This window comes from Pomacea canaliculata, linkage group LG2, assembly GCF_003073045.1.
Source record: "Pomacea canaliculata isolate SZHN2017 linkage group LG2, ASM307304v1, whole genome shotgun sequence".
NCBI lineage: Eukaryota > Metazoa > Mollusca > Gastropoda > Architaenioglossa > Ampullariidae > Pomacea > Pomacea canaliculata.
In genome coordinates this window covers 28,679,318-28,707,239 of record NC_037591.1, presented here as the reverse complement: position 1 = coordinate 28,707,239, position 27,922 = coordinate 28,679,318, and the positions used below count along the sequence as shown (strand labels likewise).

At 37.7% G+C, this 27,922-nt stretch overlaps 2 protein-coding genes across 6 annotated transcripts; one reads left to right on the top strand and one right to left on the bottom strand.

Moving 5' to 3' along the window:
- The first annotated feature begins 19 nt into the window (after positions 1-19).
- On the top strand, positions 20-7,000 carry LOC112557824. Of its 2 annotated transcripts, none has more exons than XM_025227889.1 (7): positions 20-208; positions 928-1,006; positions 1,279-1,521; positions 2,844-3,131; positions 3,636-3,740; positions 4,230-4,451; positions 4,947-7,000. In XM_025227889.1, the coding sequence occupies exons 2-7, from the start codon at positions 950-952 to the stop codon at positions 5,325-5,327; spliced, it is 1,296 nt and encodes a 431-aa protein (XP_025083674.1). In that variant the 5' UTR covers positions 20-208; positions 928-949; the 3' UTR covers positions 5,328-7,000. The 2 variants fall into 2 exon arrangements, with proteins under 2 accessions (XP_025083674.1, XP_025083673.1); XM_025227888.1 differs by having other exon boundaries at positions 907-1,006.
- Positions 7,001-10,537: 3,537 nt separating this feature from the next.
- On the bottom strand, positions 10,538-24,268 carry LOC112556988 (glyceraldehyde-3-phosphate dehydrogenase-like). 4 transcript variants are annotated; one of them, XM_025226527.1, is made up of 11 exons: positions 24,219-24,268; positions 23,511-23,569; positions 18,629-18,672; positions 18,350-18,449; positions 15,838-15,944; positions 14,395-14,485; positions 13,838-14,092; positions 13,447-13,541; positions 11,547-11,625; positions 11,198-11,379; positions 10,538-10,907 (listed from the first exon to the last, which is right to left on the bottom strand). In XM_025226527.1, exons 1-11 carry the CDS (start codon positions 24,223-24,225, stop codon positions 10,832-10,834), a joined length of 1,095 nt encoding a protein of 364 aa, XP_025082312.1. In that variant the 5' UTR covers positions 24,226-24,268; the 3' UTR covers positions 10,538-10,831. The 4 variants fall into 4 exon arrangements, with proteins under 4 accessions (XP_025082312.1, XP_025082313.1, XP_025082315.1 ...); XM_025226528.1 differs by lacking the exon at positions 24,219-24,268 and having other exon boundaries at positions 23,428-23,535; XM_025226530.1 differs by lacking the exons at positions 23,511-23,569; positions 24,219-24,268 and adding an exon at positions 22,654-22,677.
- Between the last annotated feature and the right edge of the window lie 3,654 nt (positions 24,269-27,922).

Here is a 27,922-nt window from a genome sequence, read left to right as displayed (position 1 = left end):
ACTGAACAGTCGCTAGGAAACTCGCTTTGTTGTCGGAAGATGGCGCGCACTTTGTCATGTGTTAGCTTGATGTTCTAATTGCATGCATCCGTGCAGATAAGAGCAGATTTTAGAATCTAGACTTACCAGAATAAGTTTTTTATCATAACATTGTAGTTGGTCTTTGCTTTCTAAAATTGGTTAGTGTTAAGTGGAAACAGTAATTAAGGTGAGTACCGGCAGATATAGCCCTGGACGCAGCTTGTATAGTAACTGCATGTACTTTTGCATAGTTTTATTCGTATTTTTGGGGTGATGTTTAACGCAAAATAATCAAGTACTATCATAATTTCCATTGCTAATTAAAAACGCTCATAATATTTTTAAATTATGTACCTGTAAATGTCTTCGTTGGTTGCTGTCTATATATATATATAATTTTATATTTAAATTTCTACAAAATTCAAGTCGTGATGCTGTCAAATCAGCGAAGATTTATTTGGGAATGTAATTAGCACTAAGATTCTCTTAACCATTATGTAACGGAACTTCTTTGAAATAAATATATTAAGTGGAAATCATACTGGGAAATATTGAACACCAGCATATATATAAATGCTTGTGCATGTTTGGTACTTGTATACTTCCAATAATGTATTTTACATCAGTCTATATTCAAACTACTGATAAAGAGAGTCTGTTGTTTAAATCAGAAACTTTGGGATCACCTTTCACCCTCAGATTGGTTTGAAGCATCCACTTAAGTATATATGGTTTTTGATGTCTCAGAGGATTGTATTATGTACAGATGAGTGAATGAAGATTGCTTCTTGCCTTATATCCATTTAGCTCATTCTTTCTGTGTGTGTATGTGTGTGCGCAAGAGAACAGCATCACACCACCATAAATTAATTCTTACTTTCACAGAGAATACCTGTCATTGTCCAGGAAACTTTGGATACAGTTTACCATGAGTGATCTTTCCAGTTTACAAGAGTCATATTTAGCTGGCCTTCGTACAGGCCAGGTGAGTTACATATGCTTCGTATCATTATACCTGAAGCTACATTTTGTGAATTATATCATGTGTACTTCAGTGAACCTAATGCTACCTACCTTTACCCCAACAGTTCCTATCAATCTCTCAGTTTTTATTGCATTTTTTATTGAAACTTAGTTCTTTCTATCATTCGTAGTTTCTTTGTGCAAATTTCGATTATTGGTTATTACTTTAAACAACACTAGAAACAGTTTGGATGTTTCTGTTTTCACTCACCCTATACATTTTCTTTATTCCAGAGAAAAGGTGTAATGGATAACAGCATTCGTCCAGGCCTTGGTTCCAGACAAAGCCAGAAAGGTAAGGAGTACTGGGCTGATGACAGCAAAGACAAATTGCGACCATCAAGTTTTCCACTGACCACCAAAACCATGGTACTCTCTCTCATCTTTTGGTGTGTTCTGATATACTTGCTCTATCAAAGCTTTGGCTATGCATTTATGGCTCTTCGCATCATGACAGATGAGGAAGATCTAAGTGAGGTAAGTTTTGATTCTTTCTATATTCTTGATTAATAATAACAATAATCACATTCATATAATACAACATAATTATAATATCTGTTATTTAAATAATATATAATTAGATTATATATACCACATTAATGGATCGTCAATAGTGATGACATTGGGTAGTTGTATGTAGGGATAATTGAGATCCAGACATTGCATACCTTAAGTTATGTAATTTGTGTTTCCTGTTTGATTTGAAAATATATATATATACACATAAAATCTCTTTATGCGCACAGACACACATATATATATATCATTGGGGACACAGATAACCAAATGGTTAGATCCAGGGTTGGCGCAAGGCAGAGATGTACATCCTGGGTGAAAGACAAATACTGCACCTCACATCTCTCCTTCAAAAAAAGTGAACCATTTATCATCAAAAATATTTAACTTCAAATGACTCTACTTCGATATTTTTTTCTTAAGAGCTTTAATGCTCTTATTAAATGAGAATGCAGTCATGACATTAGCCAAGTGCCCACTGGTTCAAAGTTCATAAGTGAAGATAGTATTGAGCATAAAATAGGTGTCGTAACAAAAAAGAAACATGCCTAGTGGTGTTGTCCCTGAACTCACCTGTAACATTTCCTATGTGTAAGTGCAGAACTCCTTCCAACTCAAGAAAGTAGAGAGAAAGGTGAGCCTGACATGTGGTCCCATTTATCACTAACATTATTCATTGCTCAAAGTTAAAAAAAACAGCAGGGCATTCTTTCGTGACTGTGCCCTAGGTGACTGCCTATTTTGCCTAATGGTAGAACTGGCCGGGTTAGATCATTGGCATCCTGACCCAAAGTTGCACCATTTTGACATCCATACAGCATAGAAAACTTTCTCAACCCAGCTATCAGGAATGGGTACCTTACTCCATAACAGGTTGGGAAAGGTAAAGTAGTAAGAGGGAGAAGAAAGTGGCACTGCCCTCACAAAAGAGCTGGCACCACAAAAAAATGGGATCTTGCTTTTCAAACAACCTTATAAAAAATGCGGAGAGGATAACCTTTACCTATTTATATATATGTCACTACCCAATTATTTATCATATGCAAGTCACATAAAGTGGACTAGTGAGCGCAGAAATGTAAATTTGTTACCTGGTGTATTTTGCTTGCTGCAACAATCTAAAACCTGTGAACATTAGAGAGTGGAATAGTTGGAATATTTGAAATACAAAATAAAAGAAAAATTATTTTTGATTACTTGCAAAGTTTTTAACCCAATATCTCACAGCATTTTTCATTTTCTGCTAGATTCTCTATGAGATTGTTTACTGTGGTTTCTTACAGGGGCCCTGTAGAGACCAGTTTAGTGTGGACCCTCAGGAGAACCTTAAGCATGTGGCTAATTATCCCAAGGGAGATGCAGGTCCATACCTGTTGAGGCTGCAGTCTGCGCATGAATCTACCAAAAATTTGCCTGCTAAAAAACTGTGCCCTTTAGTCACAGCTGTTTGGTCCTCTCAGTTCTATCAGGTGCAGGGCCTGGTGCAACATATAACTGACCTGAGAACAGAGCATTTGGATATTACTTTTATTGTATATGACTTAGGACTGTACAGGCGGGAAAGAGAAATTGTAAGTCCTTGTTTAATATTTCTTCATTTTTATGAGCTTTATTATTGTTGTTTTACAGCTACAGACAATATAAATAGTTATAGGCAGACAGAATATGAGAGATTTTACCATTCTTAGAGCAGACTCAGTCAAACACACCCTAACTGATGCTGAAATGTTCATTAAGCCAACATTTTTTTTCTTCTAGATGACGTGCCAAGTGCATTGTCCCTCAAACAAAGTGTCATCAAGTGAAATGTCTGATAAAGTCTTAGTGGACTGTCCAGGAGCTCTGATTCTTGGTGTGATATTTATCCATTTGGCTAATACATTGGATATTGGGAAAAAATAGTAATAATGATCTCATTGTGAATATGTAAGCAACAAATTAAGGGAGATATCACCTTGAAAACTCCAACACAATTTTAAAGTAGATTTATAATGCTAAAATTAGCAGAATAAAAATATGAAGCAGCTACAGCTTATGTCATCATACCACGAAGTGTATGTGGGAATAAATTTCAGATAAAGAAGTATTGTAACTGTGATCTGCGCACTATTGACTACTCCGCCTACCCAGACCATGTGGCAGACACACAGAACTATGCTTGGAGACCTATTATTCTGCAGGTAACATATTTTGATCTCCATATAAGTCTTTGTTCTAATGTAGATAACAGTTTCTGTTAGTATCAAAGTGAAAACTTTATAATCTTGCATTCCTTGCCTGTGCCGAGTCTTTCTTATTGACTTTTTTACTTGTAAACCATCATCTGTGTAAATGAGTGCTTATTTTTCTGGCTTTGTGTGTGTGTGGTGATGCAGGTGTGTGTGGGAAGGCTTTATAGCCTGATAGTTACTGTGTTTTACTGTGGAGCAGAAAGTCGCTGATTCAAGATCTGTTGCTGGCAAATTCCCCCCTGTGCACCCAGAAATTTCTTAGATAAATGGTGCCTGATTTACAGGGGAAGGTAAATGCATCAGAAGGAGAGGGTTGAGCTCCACCTTCCTTATGCTGTGTCCAAACCAAAGTGTACCACTAATGTTCACTGCCATAGGATATTTCTGTAAAAGTTGTTAGTCGATCATACTAATTTCATGGCATTAACTGTTTTACAGGAACTGCTTGAGGAATTTGGAGCTGTAATATTTTTGGAGCCTACAACTCGCTTCAAAACCAGAAATTCATTAGGTCGTCTGCTTTCTCAAGGAGAGAATGATTACTTGATATGGGACACCCCATCTTTCACTTCAGTTGTGGCCTACACTAACAAGCTGACCTTCACCTTCTTGAATGAGAGTCGATGTGCCTTTAAAGAAGCTGGTCTACTGGATTCCCAGGTAGAAAACTTTAATGTTTGAAAATAGTGATCACCCATATTAGACTAAGTATTTGCCTAAGAACTTCATAGTATTTTTATCTAGCAATTTACTGAATGGAAAGATTTGAGTATTGAGTAACTATGCTGTTATATTTAATGAATCATGCACACACACACAATGTCTGCTTGAAATATTTTCAGGTCCAATTTTTAGCTTTTCTTTCACTTTATTTCAATAGTAGACCTGTTGAAGTTGCATTATTGTGGCTATACACATTTCTCTCCACAGCGGTTTGTCTTAGGCTGTGAATGTTTTGTCATACCCTGGATCTGAGTTTCAGCCTATTTCATGATGGGTTTCCCTAATTATTATACTTTGTAGTCATTTTTTCATTGTCCCTCACCCATATTAACTGGTCTTTCTTTGCTCATTATTGTTAATCAAGATGACAATTTTAGTTTGGGTATATGTACACTTAATGCAAACTGTAAGTTTGGTTGCTTTTCTGTCCAGCTGCTGGTGCTGTACAGAACAAATGTAACATGGGACACAATCATGAAACCATGGCTTAAGTGTGCACTAAACCTTGAGTGCATTGCACCAAAGTGGTCACGCATTGATGGCTGTCTTGACATTCGAAGGCCCAAAACAACAGGCTGCCACAGATATGATATCTCTGTCCTCAGCATTTTGATGAACCGCGGCCTGCGCTATACCACTCTAGAGAGGCGTCATGTGCCTCCACGCCTTGTTTACAGAGAAGATGAAGAAATTGAAGTCTTTCTTGAACAGCCTTGGACATATCTGCAGCTATGTTTTCTAGCTGCCATTCCAGTCTTCTGTTTTGTTTTGTTCAGGACTTCAATTCTCAGAAAGAGCTTAGGTATGAGATAATTCTTAGAATATTAGGTACTGTTCACCTTTGGTTGCAAATTAAACTGTAGAAGAAATGATCTTATAATTCCATGAATGCAACTCAACTCATGGAAAAAGGAACAAAAGTTTGGAAATAAGACTTGGGGTAGATGTGCTTACTGATTATGACACATGCACAATATAGCGGATTATGTTTCTGTGCATTTTGCAGTAAAGCAAGTATAAAGTAAATACAAGATACCACACAAAGGATTACATCTAGGGTGCTTCTGTTTATCATTTGCTCATAAATAGTGTGCAGATTGCAAGATTGGACTTTTCCATAAGCTGTCATTGTACTAGATCTCAAAATGTTCACACTGCTGTCATGAGTTATAAAAGCTTAATTCTTGATGATTTTATGTTTTTTAAACTGAAATTTTTAACTTAAGATTATTAACACATAGTTGAAAAGAATTTGGAAAAAATATGATACAAGAATAATGTGATTATGTTTTAATTTAGTGAGACTGGTTTCTTCCAAAAAAGTCAAACACATGTAATAGATGATTAGAGGAAGAGCAAAAACTGAACTTATTAGCTTGCACACAAATTAACAAGAATTGTAAGGCATATACTATACTATACATTGCTTTTTAAGTTTGTTTACTCGTTTTAATTAATGTCACTGTTATTTACTATACTTCAGAATCTCAGAATTGCATACACACAGAATAAATTCTACATGACCTGTAGAATCAGTCGGAGACGTTTGCACTTAATTTTATTCAAAAGATTTGTTGCAGTGCTTTCTGTAAATATTTGTCATTGTTAAGCCTGCTACTCTATGACATGTTCTCTCATGCCATAGCAGAATAGATACTGATGAAGTAATAAATGCTGTCACATATATGCACCAAATCCTTTTTGAAGATACTTGACACTAAAACTACAGCCTAAAGCGGCAAGATGTTTTTCTGCATTTCAGCAATGTTTACAAGGCTTAATTCTTTATTATGATGTCCCGATTTTTATATACACATTTATTCTACCCTTATTGTTTGTAAAAATTTGATAATAAAATATGGTCTGGCACCCTCATGAAATATAAGTATATATATATCAAAGCCCAGGTTGTGATTATATTTTTGGCACTCATGCTGATGATTCTTTGCCAGTGCTCCAAGACTTTGTACCAGCTGCCAGCACCAAAAGCAAGCATTCTAAACATGCTGACAAATATTATTCATAATGTTGCTATTTTTCAGGAAGGACATGACTATTTGACTATCACATTAATATGTCTTCCTGCCTCTACTGTTTCAAAATTTCGTTGTTCATGGCATGGCATTTTACAAAAGTGTAATGATCATCTCATAGCAATTATTTCTTGTTTTACTCACTGGACTCAGGCATCATTTATCATTTTGATTACTACTACAATACATGGAGTGTAAAAAGGTTAAGTGACGACTATATATAGATGTGTGTGTTAGTGTGGATTTCGTGCGTGAGAATTTTGGGAACTATACTGAAGTAACATTGGTTTATAACTTTATGTAGACTGAACGACAGATCGAGAAGTTGAGTTGTCTATGACATTGATATGCGATTTTTGGTTGGCAATTATTTACACGTATTGATATGTGTTACGTAAATGTTGTTGCTCTGCCTTCACATAAATACAAGCATAATACAGAAGTGTAAGCCCACGTACAAATCTTTGTAATTTGTTGTCAGAAAGGACACGTGTGGGACGGAGTGTGTTGTCTGCGACTTGTGTGCCGTCCCCAACAGTGGCGAGTTTATGTGTGAGCCTGCAATTCATCATTGCTGCCTGCCATCTGCATGATCGATGTCATCAGCAAAACAAAAGTTGCTGAGTGGTCTTCCTCCGATGAACACGGAGGTGTGGTGTTCATGCAGCGTATATCTCGCATGATCATCTCCAGATAAATGTTGAGCAGCACTGGAGATAAAAGGAGAAAAAATGGCATCCTTGGCGGACTCCCACGTATTTCCCGTTGAGCAGAACAAAGCTGGTGTATATAGCATATAGTATATAGTGTGTATAGCAGCTGGATGGTTCGGACTATGCCCTCTATAATGCCAGATTCTGTCGAAAGCTTTATTGAAATCCATAAAGATATTGTACACATCTTGACCGAGCTGAAGGTGTTTCTCGATCGAGACAATTTTAGAACACTTTCGCCATAACTTGGATGACTCATTAGGCTTATCGTAGGTAGTTCTGGCACTGCCTTTGGCTCTCCCATTTCGGCAGAAGAATGATCAGCGACTGCGTCCATTCTTTCGGCAACCGCTTGGTCTCCCAGATTTGGCGACACGGGTCAGTGAGTACCTTCACTGTTTCTTCCCCACCATACTTGAGCAACTCCACTGGGGTTTTGTCGACCCCTGGAGCCTTACCATCCTTCAGACTGCAGATGGCCTGTTCAATCTCCTCCCTTAAGACCTGCAGGTCTGCATGCAAGGTCTTTGGTTCTTTTTCCGAAGCTAGAGATCGTCTTTTTAAGAATGTTCGGGTCTGTCGTCAGCTGGACGTTGTATAGCTCAGAGCGGAACTCTGTCCATCGCCCATCGGTTTAGCAAGTGATCAGTGCCTTCAATAAAATGTTAACCCTTTACATGTGAGAGTGAAAGAATGAATGGAGCGTGTATGATAGCCGATGGTAGGTTAAAGAACGTACTATAATGCGTGAGCAGTGTTCACCCTCCAGACCGGGCGAACTGGAAGCTAACTGAACCTCGGAGTACCGATCATCGTGAGAGTAAAACGTTTACCACCGCGGTGTCTGACTGGCATAGGCATCCTCGCCCAGACGAGGCAAAACTCTTGGTTTTTATATCATGTAAAGATGTTGGTTTTTCTATATTACGTAATGCAATTTTGAAATCCTTTTACAAAACTATTACAGATCGCATTGTTAAAATTGTCGGAATAAATAGTGCAGACAGTAATTATTAAATGAAAGACCTATGACTGCGTTAACAGAAGAAAAATTAGGTGTTGTAAGCAGGTTTACTACTGAGAGCACGTACTTTGACACCTGTGTGGCGCGTAACCGTTTCTCCAGCAAAGCTCAGATCATTCATGTGTGACCTTAGCAACCCTTACAGTGGCGTAGGAACAGGCCTGACGAGTTGGGGACAGGGGGTTGGTGTACCCGGGCCCGCGGCTGTGACGAGGTCAGTGGATTTTTTTTTCCCCACTACCTTGATGGGCTTCCCAGTTCCTGCCAGTGGATCCCGTGTTATTCGAACCTTTGTGGCATCAGTGGAGTGATTACCAATTTTCCATTCCAAATGGCGTCGACCACGTATTCCCGATCCAAGCGAGTCTCAACCTAGGACGCGTTGGACTGTATTCCTGTGATTACTTGGTGTTACGTCGCTTTATCGTTTTCACCTGTGGGACGTGTTGTGACCCCTCCGGATGCACGTGCTCTTGTATTTGTGCAAAGTATTTGGTGATGTGCTGGTCTGGCGGTAACACCGCGCTGAACTATGGTATGCACATTCAACAGATAGAACTCTCTGTGTGATAACCGATTTACATGTTTCAAGGCAAACGCTAAAGTAGAAGAGTCGATGTTCTGAATGAACTAAGTTTGATTAACGAATAAGGAGAGAGAGCTTGAGTGGTCGAGTAATGTATGATTTGCAAAGTGGATTTCTCATGTAGTATTTATGAGATATCTGAGATTTAAAGTTCGTCGACCCTTCTGATCTTAATCTTCGAGGCAAAAGGTTAGATGTTATTCAATAACTTGCCAAGTATCTCATAACTACTGTATATGCCTGTTGAGCTTCATATTTCGCTTGAGTTTGATCGTTCCAACCTCATGCTGCTGACATAAAGTTTAATCAATGTATTACCATGGAAGAAGTAGTGCGTGCAAAACAATCTCTGAAGAATAGTAAAGCAAAAGCGCCAGACGGGTTGATTGGGGAATTTTTTAACATTTCTTAAGTACTATCTCCCCTTTTTTAATCATGGAAAATTTAATGGACTGAAGCCATTATTCAGCCCTTGTTGAAGAAGGGTGATGTTAATCAACTAGATAATTACTGTGATATTTCTCTTCTAAACATCTGCAGTCAAATCTACAGTTTCATTATGTTCCAAAATAGAAAAGACCTTCTCTATTCAGATTCCAACTTATAATGTCAGACTATAGAATCAATATTTCTGACCCCCTAGCTGCATTTGTCTACAAAGCATTAGATCTGAAAGATAGGTCCCTAAGATATATCTACTACAATTGTAAAATTAGTGTTAATAATCCTATACAGTTTGTGTATTTTCAATAAAGTTCTGTTCATAACTACTGTACGACCTTTTGCCTCGCTTGCAAAGATCAGAATGGCTAATAAACCTTAGGTCTCAGATATTGTTTTCAAATTCCTTGGTTTCCTATCAAATGCACACCTCCAACTAGTATAAAGATACACAAAACCAATTAACAGATGCTGTCACGCACAAAGGTAGTGAAACAGATCCCACAGGTGTGTCTGTAAGGAAAATAATATATTGGTGTTGTAGCTGTTCTGAAGGAGATTGTTTAGGATCATACATTAAACCATGCAAAACTGGTACGTACGGCGTAGGCTGCAAGGAAACTGTAGAAAATAGCCCATGTAATATCTCTAACGGGAGCTATGACAAATGATGTGCTGCACGATACTACTCTAGTAGAAATTTGCAATTTTTCGTACCTGCTGAGGGAACATGCAACATCGTAACAGGAAAATGTCCTATGGGCTGCATGCCTGGACATTGGAAAAACTATTGTAATGACGTCTACAAAGCTGGTACATATAGCATGAGTTTATGTGATGCGTGCGGCAACTGTACAGAAGAGTCAGTGTAACATCTATGACGGAAGGTGCGAAACGGAGATACGTTAACTTTTTACTAAAGAAGCTTGCAAGAAACTCGTTTGGCCTCGACTGCAGCGAGACATGCAACAACAACGTCGTATCAGGAGACTGTTCACAGGGCTGCAAATCTGGATCTAAAGATTTCTGTACTGAAGTCTCTTCACTTACATCAGACATTTCTGGGGAAAAATTCAAGTAGCGTGGGTCCTGTTGCTGGAGCGATTGTCGGACAGAGATGGTAATCAACAACTAAACCGTTTGCTGTAGAATCCATAAAGTAAATTCAACTCAGCTCAATAAATATTATCATGCCCACATGAAAAAAAAAACTTACTAATGACAACTCCATCTTAAATTTTTATTTCAATGATTTATATCCTTGAAATTGTTTAGAGAAGGGGGAAAATCCAAATTGATTCTAGACTGGACACAGTACACAACAATGAGAATTAAGTATGTCCTTGTGTGAAATCTGACACTTCAAGTTGTTGTTACCAATCTTTGCCACACCATCATTTGAGTATAGCTAAGCCGGGCATGGGAGACAACACAAGCTATGCAAACTAGGTACTTAAAAAAAAATTCCAATGTCTTCATTTCACTTTTGAAAAAGGAGGTACCACAGAATGGCTGTTAATTTAAGAAGAATCAACCTTGGCCATGTAAATGATGAGATCCACCACACGCTGACTGTAACCATATTCATTGTCATACCTGTGAAGTAAAGAAAAAATATTACGCAAAATCAAATTATTTCTTTAAATCCTTAAAAAAAAAAAATGCTATTGTATGATACAGTTATGTGAATATGCGACTGGAAGGGTGGAAGCATACATGTAACCACAGCAAAACTTTCAGCTTAATTGTTAATGCTAGAATAACCATAGCAAATCGCACCTGGAATTTACAAATGTGAGAGGGGCTGTGTAAATGATACCCTGTGCAAACTACCTCTAGGCATGCAAATGTCACAAAGGAATTATTTTTCATAATTCAATTTTTACCATGAGATAAGCTTGACAAAGCGATTAGTCAGTGGAATTCCAGCTTTTGCATCAAAGATACTACTGCGAGAGTCTCCCAAGAAATCCTGAGACACAACTTCATCCTCTGTGTAGCCAAGGATGCCCTTCAAAGAACCCTCTGATGCCTTTTTAACGGCCGCCTTGATTTCATCATAACTGGCCTGTGTGCACAGAAACACATTTTGAACTCGCAACTCTGTTAGAACATGGAATACTTATTTTTCCGCATAGTTCACCAATAAGAATTCATCTGCTCCATATTTCTCAAACACCAGAACAAGTATCTCAATGAATCTAGAAGTACCATTAAAAAGTCAACTAAGCTTACATCGGTTTTGAGGTTGACAGTCAGATCAACCACAGATACATCAGGTGTTGGGACACGGAAAGCCATGCCTGTCAGCTTTCTGTAAAGAAGCATAGATTTTACATTTTGTTTAAAAATGCAGTTATCTTGCTTATGATCAATGTATCTGCTAGTCTTAAATTGCAAGCAGTAGCTAAGTAATGAAAAATGCTGATGCAGCCCTTCTCAAAGCTGTTCACTTTATGTAGGCAGCTGGACTGAAGTTATCTGTTTCGATTTTTGACTAAATTATTTATTTCCCAGGACTTCCATGAGCATGGGGATATATATATACCATGCAAGTAAATTTTCTCCCCACCCCTATCATCTACAAAAGAATTGTCTGCTCAGGTTTGAGAGTATTTTAAAAATAAGAACAATTATAGAAATCTTTCAGCAATGTTTCACACAAAAGAGCAACTAAATCCAATTAACTATGCACATAAGCCGCCTTAATAAACAAAAGTAATTCTAGGATTTCAAAAAGGAAAATGGAAAAAAAAGGGCCCTTTTCTCAACAAGAGATATTATCTTGCCCTCCATTGTTTTCTAGCAAACCAGTACTTTTTGGTACAAATAACTATTTGTGACCAGGCACCAAAAACTTAATTCTAACTAAAAAATTTGTCATTTTTTAAAATTATATAATAGATCTACAGGACCCCTATTAAATGCTGCTAACTCTCCAGTTAAGAGCAATCAATCAATACACATATACTGAGGTAGACAAAGACGCTCTCTTAAAACACACTATATTTTTTTTAGCATGATTTCTGCAAAACACAGCAATTAACCACAGTCACAATAATTTTATTTTTTTATAGATGTGATTTCTGAAAAAAAAAAAAAACAAACCTGTTAAGCACAACTGATACATGATGGTAAAGAGACAATGAATGGGGGCCGGTCACTTCGAACAAAAATATCATTAACCCAGCTATATTGACCTCTTTCCTGAGTCAAATTGACCCTGGCATGGGCATACCATCCCAAGCCTGATTATATCAATCCAAAACCAAAAGTCGGATCAACACAGGCCCAGACTGAATGAACACCTAAGAAGTGACACCTGTTTCATATAAATCAAACAATTGCATATACGTTTAATAAGAACCTCCAGAACAACAATGACAACCTTTGTTTTTAAACAATTGATTTAAGAGAAAAATCACATTTATGCACCCTTTTGAGATTTTAACCATACACACTTACTGCCAGGTGGCCAGTTTTATTTCTTAAGTTAACAGTGTTTAAACTTGTTTGAATAATGCATGACTACGTTAACATTTGAAAATAAGAGCTAGTCCCATCATCGACTTTCAATGTTGGGATATGGTCATTGCTAGGTTGATTTGAGGCAGGTGGCAGATACGAATATAGTGATATGGTTGGGGTCGCAAAGACCAAGCAGTCTTTCAAAATATACTTATTTTACCTGATTTTTGAAGAAAATCATAAAGCTAAAAGGGCATAATAAAGTATAAACTGTCGATCTCAAATCAGGTTGGGAAGGTAGTTGTAGTAAAGATGTTTACATAGCAAAATACACCCATTAAAAATTTTGAATCATAATTAGAAAGGTTGGTAATTTATATTAAGTTGTGGCGAAGACCACAAATTAACAACAAAATTCCATTTCAGTGAATCTTTGTTTCTGCTTAGCTTTGACTGCACTTATCTCACTCAGAACAAAAACTGCATAAACCAGATCTTTACAAAAAAAAAAAAAAAAAAAAAAAAAAAAAAAAAATTCACTAACTTTGCTAGAGGCATCAAGAGAGCAGTCAGAACCCTATCAGGCATGCTTACAAACCATCAGAATTAATATCAAAATTTTATGATCATTCTTGATGTACACTTAGGCCATTTGACAGGCACTCACCCATTTAATTCTGGAATGACTTTACCAACAGCTTTGGCAGCTCCAGTGCTGGATGGAATAATGTTCTGTGCTGCACCACGACCACCTCGCCAATCCTTCAAGCATAAAAACCAACACACACACATTTACAAAGTTCTTTCTTTACTTTTTAGGAGTTTTGTTCTATGAACATCCACAGAAAGATATGCAATAAAACTAAGTAAAAAGTTAACACCTTTAGTGAAATGGGTATGCCTAACAGATTTTTTAAGCAATATGAAATAAATTCTTAAACATTTGTTCGTGGACAGTTAGTAGCCATTAACTAAGTAACAGCAACAACTTGTTGGAAAAAAACCCCAATTATTTTAAAGAACTCATGTAACATGAAGGTGTTGTGAAAGTAACATACCTTCTTTGAGGGGCCATCTACTGTTTTCTGTGTAGCAGTAGTAGCATGCACAGTGGTCATCAGCCCACTTTCAATACCAAATGTTTCATTGATGACTTTGGCCAATGGTGCCAAGCAGTTGGTGGTACAGGAGGCATTGCTCACAACCTCCAAGTCCTTTGAATATTTTTCATGGTTTACACCCATGACAAACATAGGAGCATCAGCTGAAGGGGCGGAGATGACCACTTTCTTGGCCCCACCTTTCAAGTGTGCCTAGAAAACAGTTTTATAAACTTAAAAATAAGCTCCACAGGCAAAGACCACAATGAAGTGGAACCTTATCCACAAAGAAACATTCATGACAAAATACAAGTACTGCTATATGCACAAGTCATTTGGCTTACATGAAATCCCTCATTTTAATAGACAATGTAATTTAAATAAAACATGCTTTGTATTGTGCCATTTTCTACACTTTACAATTTCTGATAATGTATCTTTAAAACTTGTCAAGAGTTATTTTTTCCCCAGAATGCTGAAGACAAATTGGTGATTATGCTGAAAGTAATACTCACAGCTGCCTTATCTTTGGCTGTAAACACTCCAGTTGATTCAACAATGTAGTCAGCACCATCTTTACCCCAAGGGATTGCATTTGGCTCTTTCCTGAAATTCAAGACAACAATGTCTAAGAACGATAAAAGATCAGATGTTGTTCTCAGCTTTTTAATCACAGTTCAGTGAAATGCTTGCTACGATGCAGCCCACCATTTTCCATTCCTGCTACCCCCTGATTTTCTCCATTAAAATACCCCCTCTTCTTTTTTTTGTAGATGAGTTTAGTCCCTTTTAAAACAGTAGTGCAATTCAAGACATTTTTAGAAATCATGGTATTAAGGTATTAATGTCATATCGCACGATGTGCAAAATGCAGTAGTCCTCTTTTTTATATGGTTCAATGTATTTGAAGTCTGTTGTATATGCTTTCACTTTCAAAAATATCTTCCACTTTACTTTTTAATGCCAGAGACAGCAAGTGAGTGTCAGCACTTGCAGATAACCACTTTAACAAAATGACATGGCTGTGGGGCAGATGTGCAAATGATGCAAACTACCCATTGAAATGGCACCCAAAAGACTATGATCAGATGCTGAGCAAAAATGAAATTATATTCTCCTTAGTAAAAAATATCGTACAGGAGAGAACCTGTGTTTTTAATGCACATTTAAAAGATTCAATGAGCAGGAATAAAACAGATATTAAAGGGAAGCGAGCTCTACTGCTTTGCCATAAGGTGACCATATGTTATGGTTTTGGTGACAGTAGATAGCATAAACTAGGATGCTGAGGAATAGAAAATTGGAAAAATAGGCAGGACAAGTGCCATAAACAAAACTAAAGCAAAGCACAGACAGCTCGTCCCGAATATGAGCATGAACAGGCATTCAGCCCACATTATGAAGGAGAGAAGAGACTGTCCCATTAAGAAAAAAAAAAAAATTTCTTCTTAGCACCAAGTGTGCAGCAATTCTGTACTATCTGAAGTTTGTGAAGATGTGCATGGCAGTACAGAAGCAAGGAATTACAGTAATCAGTCTAAAAAAAAAAACGCACTGAAATGAGTATTTTATTCTTGGAACAATAACTTTTAATTGAAGTCCACTTATTTAAACGTTGAAATAAAAGCATTTAAAAATCATATAATGCTTTTCTTCATAGTCTTAGTTTTTGCTTAATTGTACTTATTCTGCCACTGTTTTGCTCAACTGAGGATTTACAGGGGAACTATTACTCCAGGTAAGCTGCACATATACCTCATGGACATATATTTTTTGAACCTGATTTCTGAAAAATGTTTCTTCACTTTTTATTCTGCTGTTGAAACTTTTGAAAGACACTAGAATACATGCAGTGTATTTGGCTACCTTTCATTCCAGCAAAATATTAAGAATTTTGAGGACTAAAATGAAATCAAAACATTTTTAAGTTATATACTCAAAAGCAGCCATAAACTTACTCATTGTAAATGCTGATGGCATTCCCATCAATTACCAGTTTGCCATCCTTCACTTCAACTGTTCCCTTGTACTTTCCATGTGTGGAATCATACTTAAACATGTAAACCTGCAAAGAAAATGTGGTTTATAACACTGTAAAACATCCCTATTGTGATTTGCTAAAATCCACCAAAAATCAAAAAAAATAAAATAAACGGAGAATAAAATCTTCATAGGGAGATCAACCTATAAGCTTCTATTCCATGAACTATGACTTTAAACACTTGCAAGGGAAGACAAGTTTAGGTTTTCGAGCATCAGGAAATAAGTATCTAATTGATAGCAAGGATAGAAATTGGGGGGAGATAGGTGTTTATGCCAAGCCAGCTACTAAGGCTATATCACGGCAAGTATCACGGTAAACAGATGCCACATGCAGAGAAAGAACAAAGTGCCCAAGACGAGAGATGAACCCAGGACAGCCATCCCTCACTGTATCGGTGACAGGAACTAACCGCAGCACCATCAGACTGCCTATGATAGCAAGGAAAAAAAAAAAAACCCACAATATTCTTTCTTGCAGGACAGAAAAAGAAAAATATAGGTTTAAATTTTTTAGTCCGTGTTACTCCTCGAGTAGCATAGGGCCGCAAAACACAGGAAGTGGGAGTTATCTGCTTTTACCTTCACATACTTAGGATGTACAGAAGATTTATGTGTGCGTATATGTAGTAATCATCATATCTGAAAGCAAATCTCAAAATCAGTGACTGTAGGCACTGTCATACACATTGATACATAAGCAAAATCCCCAGTATAAATATGAAAACACAAAAATTAACACTGCTACTGATCCTACAATTGATTTTGCTTTGCTATATATCAGTGCCTATAGCCATTGATTTTGATTGCATACCTGTACTTCACCTATGCCAATAAGAAAGGTTGATGGGCACAAGCTGTCATTTCCCAGATTTATGGCGTAAGATACAAAAGTATACATAACAATTGGAAAATAAAATAATAATACTGTGGTGAAGACACTAGAAAAACACCAAAGTTAATGTATGTTGCACTCAAAATTTTGGTCAGCTATTGGAATGCACACATATAAATATAAGTATTACAAAACAAAACCATGGCACAGGTGCAAAAAGTCCTGGCCCTTTTGACTGTCGATGTTATAATGGACTACAAGCCATTTCTCCGTATTTTTCATATTTTCAACAGATTGATACATGTACCCTGGTGGACGGAAAGGCTCTCCTAACTGCACTTAAAACATAAATCCTAAAAAAAGAAAAATAATTTAAAAGAATTCGCAATGGAGCACAAACAGGTGGTCGCACACGACTTTGCAAAAGATTGTAATGAAGCACAACTAAGGGTCATGCCCTTGTGAAAAAAAATTACCAAAAAAAAGTAGTCATTTTTAAAATTTTGGGTTTATCACTAAAAGGAGGTTGTAATCAGAAAAATCTTAATAAAGAGGTTTTATTGTATATAATTCCAAGGCCAAGGGGCACTGGTCGAACAGTTAAAGCAGTTTCTCAACTTTGACCTTGTAGGGGACAGGTGTGTAATAGAGGATGGATGGAAGGTTGACGCGCGTGATTGGCCTGTTGTATGTGGAAATCGTGGGTCATTGGACACCACGTGTATTTTGGGCACCACGTGAGTTGTGGACCTCGTGAGCGAGGCATGAAGTGCTCACCCCGAGTGGGGTGTGACAGGAGTATATATAGACGAGAGTTGGAAGCCTAAGGGGGGCGATCTTTGGATTAACACAGACGGTGTGTAAAAGTGAAGAGGCTGTTTTGGAAGTTGCTAACTGGAGTGAGGTGTGTCGTATACTACTGAGGGCAGACTCAAGAAACGAGTGGGACCGGAGAGTCTCGCTGCAGTCTCCCAGAAGCTCTGCGATTGTCTGCGGAGAAGCGAACTCTACTGCTGTGTGCGGGGAGTAAGGCGTGTGTTGCTGAATATTTCAGCACGTGGACTTTTCTTGCAATTTGAAAAGTGCTCTTTAAGACTTATCTTTACCAGTGCCTTGATATTGACACGTCATAGCTACTAGTGGATTTAAGTTCGCAATTGTGGAAACTGCTGTCTTAGTATTGGAGTTTAGTCATATTTGGTTTATGCCAGTGCAACGCTGATATTGTTGTGTATGAGGAGAAGTGCATGGTAAATTACTCTATTTGGAAGTTTCATGTATTTGCTATGTATTGTTGAAATCTTCGTGTATATTAACTAACGGAACGTCCCAACCTGAAAGTGATCTCGTGTTTTCATTTGAAAGAATGTGCAATGTCTGACTGCCGGTCGTGACAGACCTTCTAAAGAAATAGCAGTATCTAATTTTTAAGTCTACATACTCTTTCAGCTATCAAAGACACTACCGTTTTAAGCTAGCGTATAGTACAGCTTAACATGCCTTTAGATTAATGGCTAACAAAATGCCAAAAAATATTATTGGCTAACAAATGTCAAAAAAAATTTTTTTTAAATAACTGCCAAGTCTAGACTCACCATATACTCTAGGTCAATGAAAGGATCATTAATGGCAACAACTTTAACACCAGATGTTGACAATGCAGCACGTGCCACAAGCCTGCCAATTCGGCCAAATCTGCCACAAAATTTTTTTTAAATGATTTTATGCTCTTGGAAAAGCAAATCTGCAAACAGTGACGTCAAACATTCAAATTCAAACACACAGAAATAATTGCAAAAGACACGGACACCAATAGTTTAAGAGCTCACAAATGAACTTCCTTACACACAAAGAAAGACTTTCACAACACTCACCCATTGATTCCAATTCTGGTTGTCATTCTTCTACTTGAATTTTGCTACAAATAAAGAAAACAATTATAAATATTTGCTATATATTTCAGTAACAGCATTCTTTTTTAGAACTTGCAAATGATAATAGCTCAACAAGTAATGCACTGTGACTAACAATTTTTCTGCTTATTATTTTTCATTATTTTCAAAAAATTTTGCATTCATAGCTCTATACATTTTTTAAGATCCTTTTCCCCTTGTACTCTTCTACTTTTATGTGAAGCTTTAAGTATTTTAATCTAAGTCTTTTCTTTACATTCTGATCTTCCTGTTCTTCTTAAGACCCTTTGTATCAATACTTTTTTTTCAAATAAAGGCACAAGATATTTGTATGCTCTAGATCAGGGGCGTCAAACACCCGGCCTGCGGGCCACATCCGGCTCACCATGAAATTTTACCTGGCCTGGGAAAGAAGTTTATTAAATCATTGTTAATGGCCCGGCGACAAGTAAAAGGCAAACAACAGAAAAGTTCCTGTCGAGGACAGCAAGAGATGGGATGAGTTTAGTGAAGTTTGTGCAGACCACCAACAGTGCACTGGTCAAGTTACCACCGCTCCTGTTAATGACCTGAAGGGATGGTCAAGGCGGGGCCCATAAATCTGACCTGTGACACGCGACACCCTGCCCTGAACAGGGGCCGCTGGTCGAAGATTTTTAGTACCTGTTAACTTCCCTGAATCGGAATCAAAGGGTGACTAGGGCAAACCCACGTGTATGATGAGGCAGCTCATCCTCAGACTAGTAGAAACTCATCACTTTCTGACTCTGCGGGCTGGCGAGCGGAAGTTGTCTAGATGAGAAGTTAAGTTGTGAGAAGCAAACTTGTGGAGATCAAGTTGGTGGGAGTATAGCTTCTCCAAGGACTTGTATATATCTACCATATGTGCGAGTATAAATAGCAAGCCACGGTGTTGAAATAATTGCTGCTTGTGTATTGATAATTTGTGTCTTTTTTGCCTAATTATATGTTTTTTCACATACATATACTGATGCAATAACATCACATGTCATAGCAAATAGTACTGAGCAGAGCAGAGCACGCGATTATTTACTAGAATTAATTGAAGCTGTGCGTAGTGTGCGAACTTAACACTAGTCGTAGGTATTGGTGCGCCATCTGTCGGGGAACAAAGACAGATGATCAGAGATAAGCACGTGTTGCGACTTTTCTAAAGACTTTTACTTAATGTTAATTTACTTAATAAAGATCGAGAACATTACACTGTGTAGTGAAGGGATTTTTGTAATTTCAATTCCAATCAAATTTCAAATTAAAGCTAGCCGTTAAAATGGCCAAGAGAAAAGTTGATTTTGAAAACAGTCTTTCAAAGCCAATGGGAGGCTGAATACATGTGAATATATGAATATCAGCGGTAAACAGTGTGTCTACTTTGTGGAGATACAATAGCTGTGACCAAAGAATATAATCTGAGACGGCATTACGAGACTAAACATCACGACAATTAAGCTGAAAAGCCTGAATGCAGAACAGAAGCTAAAGAAAGTGGAAGAACTTAAGAGGAATCTAAGATGACAGCAGACATTGTTCACTATAGCAACATCACAAAGTGAAGCTGCTGTGAGAGCAAGTTTTATTGTGGCAGAGGAGATTGCTAAATCAGCCCGGCCATTCAATGAGGGAGAGTTTGTGAAGAGTTGCATGATGAAAGTGTGTGAAGTCCTGTGTCCAAACAAAAAGCAAATGTTTGCAAATGTAAGCCTCAGCAGAAACATGGTTGCTAATAGGATTTGTGAGATGGCCACTGATGTGAAAACACAGCTGATTGAAAAAAGCAAAGACTTCGTTGCATACTCTCTTGCAGTCGATGAAAGCACTGACACGACGGACACCGCACAACTCGCCATCTTCATCCGTGGAGTCAACTCCAGTCTGAATATCACAGAAGAAATATTAGACATAAAATCCATGCATGGGACAACGACAGGAAAGGACATTTTTGACAACGTATGTCAAAGTATAACCGACATGAACCTGCCCTGGGACAAACTTGTCGCACTTACAACAGATGGAGCGCCGTCGATGTGCGGCCCAAAGAGTGGACTAGTTGGAAGGATGCGGTCACATATCCAAGAAAATTGTAGTGGGCAGTTGATAGTATATCACTGCATAATACACCAAGAATCGTTGTGTGCTAAAGTCCTCAACATGGAGCATGTAATGAGCACTGTAACACAAACCGTCAACTTCATCAGAGCCAAAGGGTTCAATCCCCGCCTGTTTCAGTCCTTTGTGCAGGAAACAGATTCACAGTGGGGCGACAGGCCGTATCACTTAGACGTGAGGTGGACAAGTCGAGTTTTTCAGCTGATTGGGGAAATCTGTCAGTTCATGGACAGCAGAGGAAAAAACTCGACAGTCTTGCAGAATGAAAAGTGGAAATATGAGCTGGCATTTCTGTCTGACATAACGACTCATCTCAACGCCTTGAACCTGCAGCTACAGGGACGGGCCCACTTAATCACTGACCTGCACGATGCAGTGAAAGCATTTCAAGTTGTTCTTATGGAAAACACAAATGAACCAATGCAACTTGTTTCACTTTCCTTGCTGCAAAACAGTGATGGACGAAGTCAGCGCCAAGGTGTTCCCACATGCACATTTTGCTGATAAGCTGAACTCACTTCGTGCTGAGTTTAAACGCCGTTTCAGTGACTTTGAGGTGTAGAAAAACAACTTCCACCTACTTCACAACCCATTTGCCATCGACGCGGAAACTGCACCTATGCATTTGCAGATGGAACTCATAGAACTGCAGTGTAATGAGTCACTGAAGGTAAAGTACAACTCTGTGGGGCCTGCACAATTCACTCATTCCCTCCCACAAACGATGCCCCAGCTTCGTCTACGTCTGCGGCTCGAATCTTGAGCATGTTTGGCAGCACATATCTGTGTGAGCAACTTTTCTCTATGATGAAGATCAACAAAACATCACACAGGAGTCGTCTTACCAATGTACACTTGCAGTCCATCTTGAGAATCTCCACAACACAGAAACTTATTCCAAACATAAACGAACTTGTTGCCAAGAAAAGATGTCAAACGTCCACTTCTGACAAAATAAATTAAGAAGAAAAACTGCTAAGCCTTGGTTTGTTATTACTTTAATTTTGTTTTAATGTATGATTTTGTTTACACAAAATTAATAACAAAAAGTTTAGTTTTCTACTGTTCAATAAAAAGTTATCAGACTTAAATAATAACCTTCGGCCCGCCACCTTGTGTACGATGTGAGATTTGGCCCCCTGGGTAATTGAGTTTGAAACCCCTGCTCTAGATTCAGGTGAACAAATGCCTTGTACAGCTTTTCTTATAGAACAATTATCTTTTTCATTTTCCATATTAACCCTTCAATTTGAATATCTAAGGATGACTGAGCATCAAAAATGACACCCAAGTCTTTTTCTTCATTACGCTTATTTATTTTGCATAAGCTATCATTAAAACCAGTAGACCTCACAATTTTTTTGTTTTGCTAGAATGTATCATACAATTTGACACTTTAAACTAATTTCCATGTAGAGTACTGTTTCTGGGTCTAAGCTAACCCATCCTGTCACTTTTATTCAGCTCTGAAGCCTTTCTAATAATCTTTCTTTTCATCTTTGGTTTTCATTATAATCTTCATCTTTAGTATGTTGCCTATAACATTACCAACTCTTTCTCAGTTATGTCTTGGTCTTCTAAAACTACTAACCTTCCCAACAAGGCTCAAGTTGTTTTCAAATCTTCTCTCCACTTCAATTCTTTTAAATTCTTTATAGATATTTTTTCCTCATCTCCGCTTTTCTTCAATCACATTTTTCCCCCACAAACAAAGCAATCGGTCATTTTCATCATCACAATTTACTATGAAAATGAGCCGTCACGCCTGTGTAGTCCCAGTCACACAGCTGGTTTATGTCTAAGAGTTCCAAGAAAATATTAACTATTATTTCTTTCATTAATAAAACATTTCTACTTACCGATAATGTGTGTATATATCATTATTTGGAAATATTTTGGTACAAAATCTTCTGTGGCACTGACTACTATTAGGGTACGTCCTTGACATTGACAATGTCATTTTTCCGGCCTTCAAATAACCCCTTATGTCATGGCATGTCTCATAAATGCGTTATTTTAGCTAGCGTTTGATGACAGGATTATCTCAGATTTGCCAGAAAAGAAACTATTTTCTTGATTCTCTTGCTTCAGAAATAAGTTTTTCACTGATAAAAGGTTGAGGCAGGTTATAAGCTAACGCTGTGCCAGCTACGAAAAGCCGGTACCCGCTTAAATTTATCCCTTTTTTAAATTTCTGTATTATCAACTATGTCTTTTAATAAAACGCCTCTTCTGATCGTAGGAAGTATTTATTCCCCTGTGGAGAATGATGTCTGATACTGGCAATGTTTGAGAAATGCAGCATCATGTTTTACATCGGTCTAGCCATCTCTCAAGGTCGACCCGAACAGGTCAATGCTGAATGTGAATGACCTTGAGTATGTTTACATTTGTCAAAATTTGTTTCAAATCGGAATATTTTAACGTTATATTCGATAATACATAAACTGCTAACAGAGAATCAAAAGAAGTGGAAGTGGCAAATGAGTAGTATATGAAAATATCGTGCACAATTTGCACTAGTGACACAAGTAAGCGTAAGCCGGTTTTCTCTACAGATACAGGTTGCCTCGATAATCCTCAGTAGCTACAACATTCTGACAAAAGACAGTAATCTTTAAACAAATACTCACCAATTAAAAGCTGAAATTATTCTTAACAAATCTACAAATGATCACACTTCTGCACAGTACCACAGCCGGTGTCGATCTCTTACCTGACAACTGCCTTCTTGATCGCGCATGCGTCCCGATGACGTAGGCATACAGCAACTTACTGAACAAGTGCAGAATGAATTTATTAAATTCACGTCTCTAACCCCAAAAATTGAGGAATAATGTATTAATGACATTGTAATAAATTACATAATTAGATCCTATAATTTCTTTACTAATTTTATTCCCGATTTGTTTGTTTCTTCAGTTACGCTTACTGCAGAGTATAGCCCCTTTAGTGTTTCCGTACTAACGATTTTGAAAGGTGGCTGTTTTTATATCCTTTAAAAAATAAAGTTTAATGCTTTGATATATTAATTTAGTAATGAAGTATAACATTATTATAATTTTGCGTTTAAAAAAATGAACCGATACTGTCGCTACAACATATGTCACCTAAACCCAGTAATTTGAAATTATCAATTCAATTCAATTCGGAAATTATTAAAACCTAGAGTGGTATGCCAGATCTTATGCCGATATACAATGATTTTTGACTGTTTTTAGCACTTTCAAATGCCATGTCCAAAATGAACTGCTCAAGACTGGTATGGTACAGTGATGTCTACAAAACTTCTCCATGTCCAAAACTAGTCCATGTCAGATCGACAGACAACCAACCCGCTGCACTAAAGTCCAGGAAAATCTCTGCGCATATATTATATATAGACACAAAAAAAAGGGGGGGGGGGAATGCATGAGTACTTTACCTGGCATGTTCAGTATTTCTTTCTTCCAGTTTTCCTAAAAGATCGAAGCTAATGCTTCAAATGGAGGCCAATAATTTTAATCCGACGAAGAGTCGAGCAGCTCGGTCAAGATATGGATGACGACAATATTTTAAGGTTAGTGTCTTGACGTCATCATAAAATCTAAATTTGATCTCAAGCAGCCAGCGCGTAATCTGTAGGAGTCATCGAAATATTAATAAATGTGAGTAAACTACATTCAACCTCAGTTATTGTCAAAAGCCCAACATTATCTCTTGAATTTTCTGAACAGAGCAAAACGAAAATGTTATTGTGATTGTATGATGTGAAAATTTGAAGTAGACGATGGGCGCTTCTAGTTTTGGCGAAGAGTATTATTATTATATTATATTATAAGAGTATTATTATACTCCGTTGGCGTGAACATTGCATTTCACTTTGAGATATATTTATTCTACCAAATGTCGATGTTCAGATGCTTGCTAATATTATCATTGAATATTAAAATAACTAAAACTGATTTAGTTCGCATTCTTAAAGTCAGCGCGTGAAAAGTATCGATGAGAATGAGTAACGCACGACTTATGATTTTGCTGAAAAATTACTGTGAAATATTGTTTCAAAGCACGATTGCTACCAAGCATATTACAATTATTATTATTGTTGTTGTCAGTGAAGGAAACAGCTTTTTTGTTTTCTGTTGGGTTTTTTTTTTTTTTTTGCAGAGCTTTTTTCCTCTCATTTTGGTAATTTGTATCAGTTATCATTATTTCGCGACAAACGTTTGCTTCGATGCAAATGTTTGCTGGTGAATCAGCAAATAACGTTTCAAAAATAAATTTGAATAATTTTTTTTAGGCATTGCTGAGAGCACGAAATTCACCACAGTTTTGCCGCCAGCGATAGCAAAATAATTAAATTAAATAAAAAGACCTTCATGCAAAATTCTTTTAAAAATTCGTCACCCTATTCTAAAAACATAATACATCCATGCATCCAGAATTATATACGAGGAAGAGTTTTAAATTAATTCTATACAATTTTTTGAGTAGGATACAATTACAAATAAATGCATGCCCATTGTTCTCAACTCTCCTTTTTATCAACCTTCGAACCACCGAAAAAAAAATCGATTGTAACCAGTCCTATGTATTAATGTATTAATTGTAAAGGTATTAATGAAACATGAGAAATCATATTCTATCGTCTTCCCTTTGTTGCCTGTCTTAATTGTTTGATGCAATATATGTTTTGACTGCACTCGTGAGATTTTTTTTAATTTTTTAATTTTTTTCATAATTTATTTTGATTGGTTCTACTAAATAATTTTAAGCGGGGAGGACGGATCGACGCACTCTCATGTACGTGTGACGCTGTAAAGTTTATATTTTTACGATTGATGTACACATGCTTCCCTCAGTTTGTAACTAGACTGCTGTTCCTGTCTGAACGAAATATTCAGGACAAACTGTAAACTTTATCCATACATCTGCTGAGGAGGTGCGGCGCACGTTTTATACCTCAGCTTTGAAAAACCGCAAGTACCAAACACGGCAATTAAATTTCTGCACATATCTTTCGCATTACAAAGTTCGCGCTTATTGCTGTCTCTTTTTTTTTCTTTTTTTTTTTTCTTTTTTTAACAGGTATGTGTATTTGAGGGAGAGAGAGTTCTATACAATGCTATCAACCTATTTTAGGTGTGAGAAAAAAGCCAGTTTTCCTTGCGAGAACACGTTTTCTGTTCAATAAAATTGAAGGGCTTGTTTCAAATTCTTTGTGGTCAGTCAGCTCTCCCTCAGACTTCGTTAGTCAACCTCCAGCTTCGAAAACAGCATATTTTTGGTTTCTTTGAATACTTAATTAGATGTGGATGCACAATATATATATATGCCCCTCTACCCCAAGCGCTCTCGGAATTGTATACCATTATATCCGACTGTCTGACTAGTCTCCCTTGATCGTTACACTTCGTCTTCTCCCTCTCATCGCCTTCTATCCAAGTGGGACGTAGCCGTCCTTAGTCTACAGCTGCTAAAACATCGAAGTGAAAGTGCACAGATCATAACTACAAGGCAGGTTTGAACGCATTTGATGGTTTTGTTAGGTTTTCTCGCCACCGACATGTACACGATCGTGTTCTCCCTTAGTGCTGCGGTCTTTACGATGTACGTATTCCTACACACATATATGTAACCTCTTCGACCGCCTGTTCATCTCAGACACCCTTTGTCCTCTCGGTGTCTGACCTTGACTCTTCACCCTTCCCCTTGCCATGGGGAAGGACGTGTCTGTGCCATGGGGTCATAGCCGCAAACAACTGCATGGCGCTCGATCAATGGCTGAAAGTTATCAGCATTTATCTGAATCATAATCTTTTAATCAATATGGAATACACTATATGCGCATTGTGTTTTCCCATCCATCCCACGAGAAACACAATAGGGTCACAGAGTGCACATAAAATCTATTTATACATGTAGTTCACTGGTTTGGCTTTTGTCATTCGCCACACGGAAACAACTTCGAATGTTAGTTTGCATGAAGTACGTGCGATGTCTGTAGTGAGAGATGGAGAGGCAAACAGGTCGTTGGGATGGGAAGGGGTTAAAGACATCGCCCATATGTTTGCATAGCGGTGTTTGTTTTCACATTTCTTGTTCATGTAAGTGTAGGAATTGGATGTAGCGTTGTTTGCGATTTTACACAAGGCAACAAAAGTTCCACAGAAGGGTGCGATTTAAAAAGTCTTCACAGGCAGTCACACAGCTCTGTGTTTCGACTACTGCTCTGCGAATATTCTCGATTTAATTACGTGCAGGTGGTGGCAAGGAAGTTTCTCGACCGTTCTTGGTAGAAGGGTCGCCCTATAGTGTAGTTAAGACACTTAATTAATTATTACCACAGCAGTGAAAAGGTTCTGGTTCAGATCGATCTCGTATCGGGACACTCGATCGGTATATATGTGACTCCTGTTCTCAGAGCAGGCCTTCGGATGTTTCCTACGGTCTGTCGGTCTCCTCCTTCTACCATCATTTCTACTGTAACTAGACCAACCAGTTAAGCAACCAAGCAGTCAGCCAGCCAGCCAGCCTTGGTGGCGGGGAGGAACTGGCAGGAGCACAACTTTTATTTTGTTACAGGGAGCATAGTCCGACCCAAATGCGCTATGGTCGAGATGGTTTCTGCAACGATGTGATATCGTGAAGATTTGATTTCAACGGATCGCTGCAATTAATAAGGGTGCGCTTTAATTAGATACGTGGTGAGCAATTGATGTGCTGATTTGGGTGATCGGTCATTGTCCCGTAAGACAAACAATTAAAGGAACAAGGTGGTTGGTTAGTAGAGTTTCACGCCCGTCAATAACAATCACAGGCGAGAGACATCAAGGTGAGATAGTTTACAATGGCAAAAAAAGTCTGCTTATGGAATCCCAATGGACTCTGATGCCTCATTCGTACGCACCCACGACGGCAATCAACCTAGTTTTAATCCCCATCCCTAATTTTTATAAAGTTCTATTAAAAATAAAACAGAGGAAAAGCGAAAGTGAGAGAAGAGTAAGTGTTGCTTTTTTCTTTGCCTCGACGAATTTGTGGAAACTATAGCTATATAGGCGTTGTTACGAAGCGTATATCAATGTTGTCAACTGCCTCGTCACACTCTCTTCCGCTGATAATTAGCCTTTCTTGAACTACATC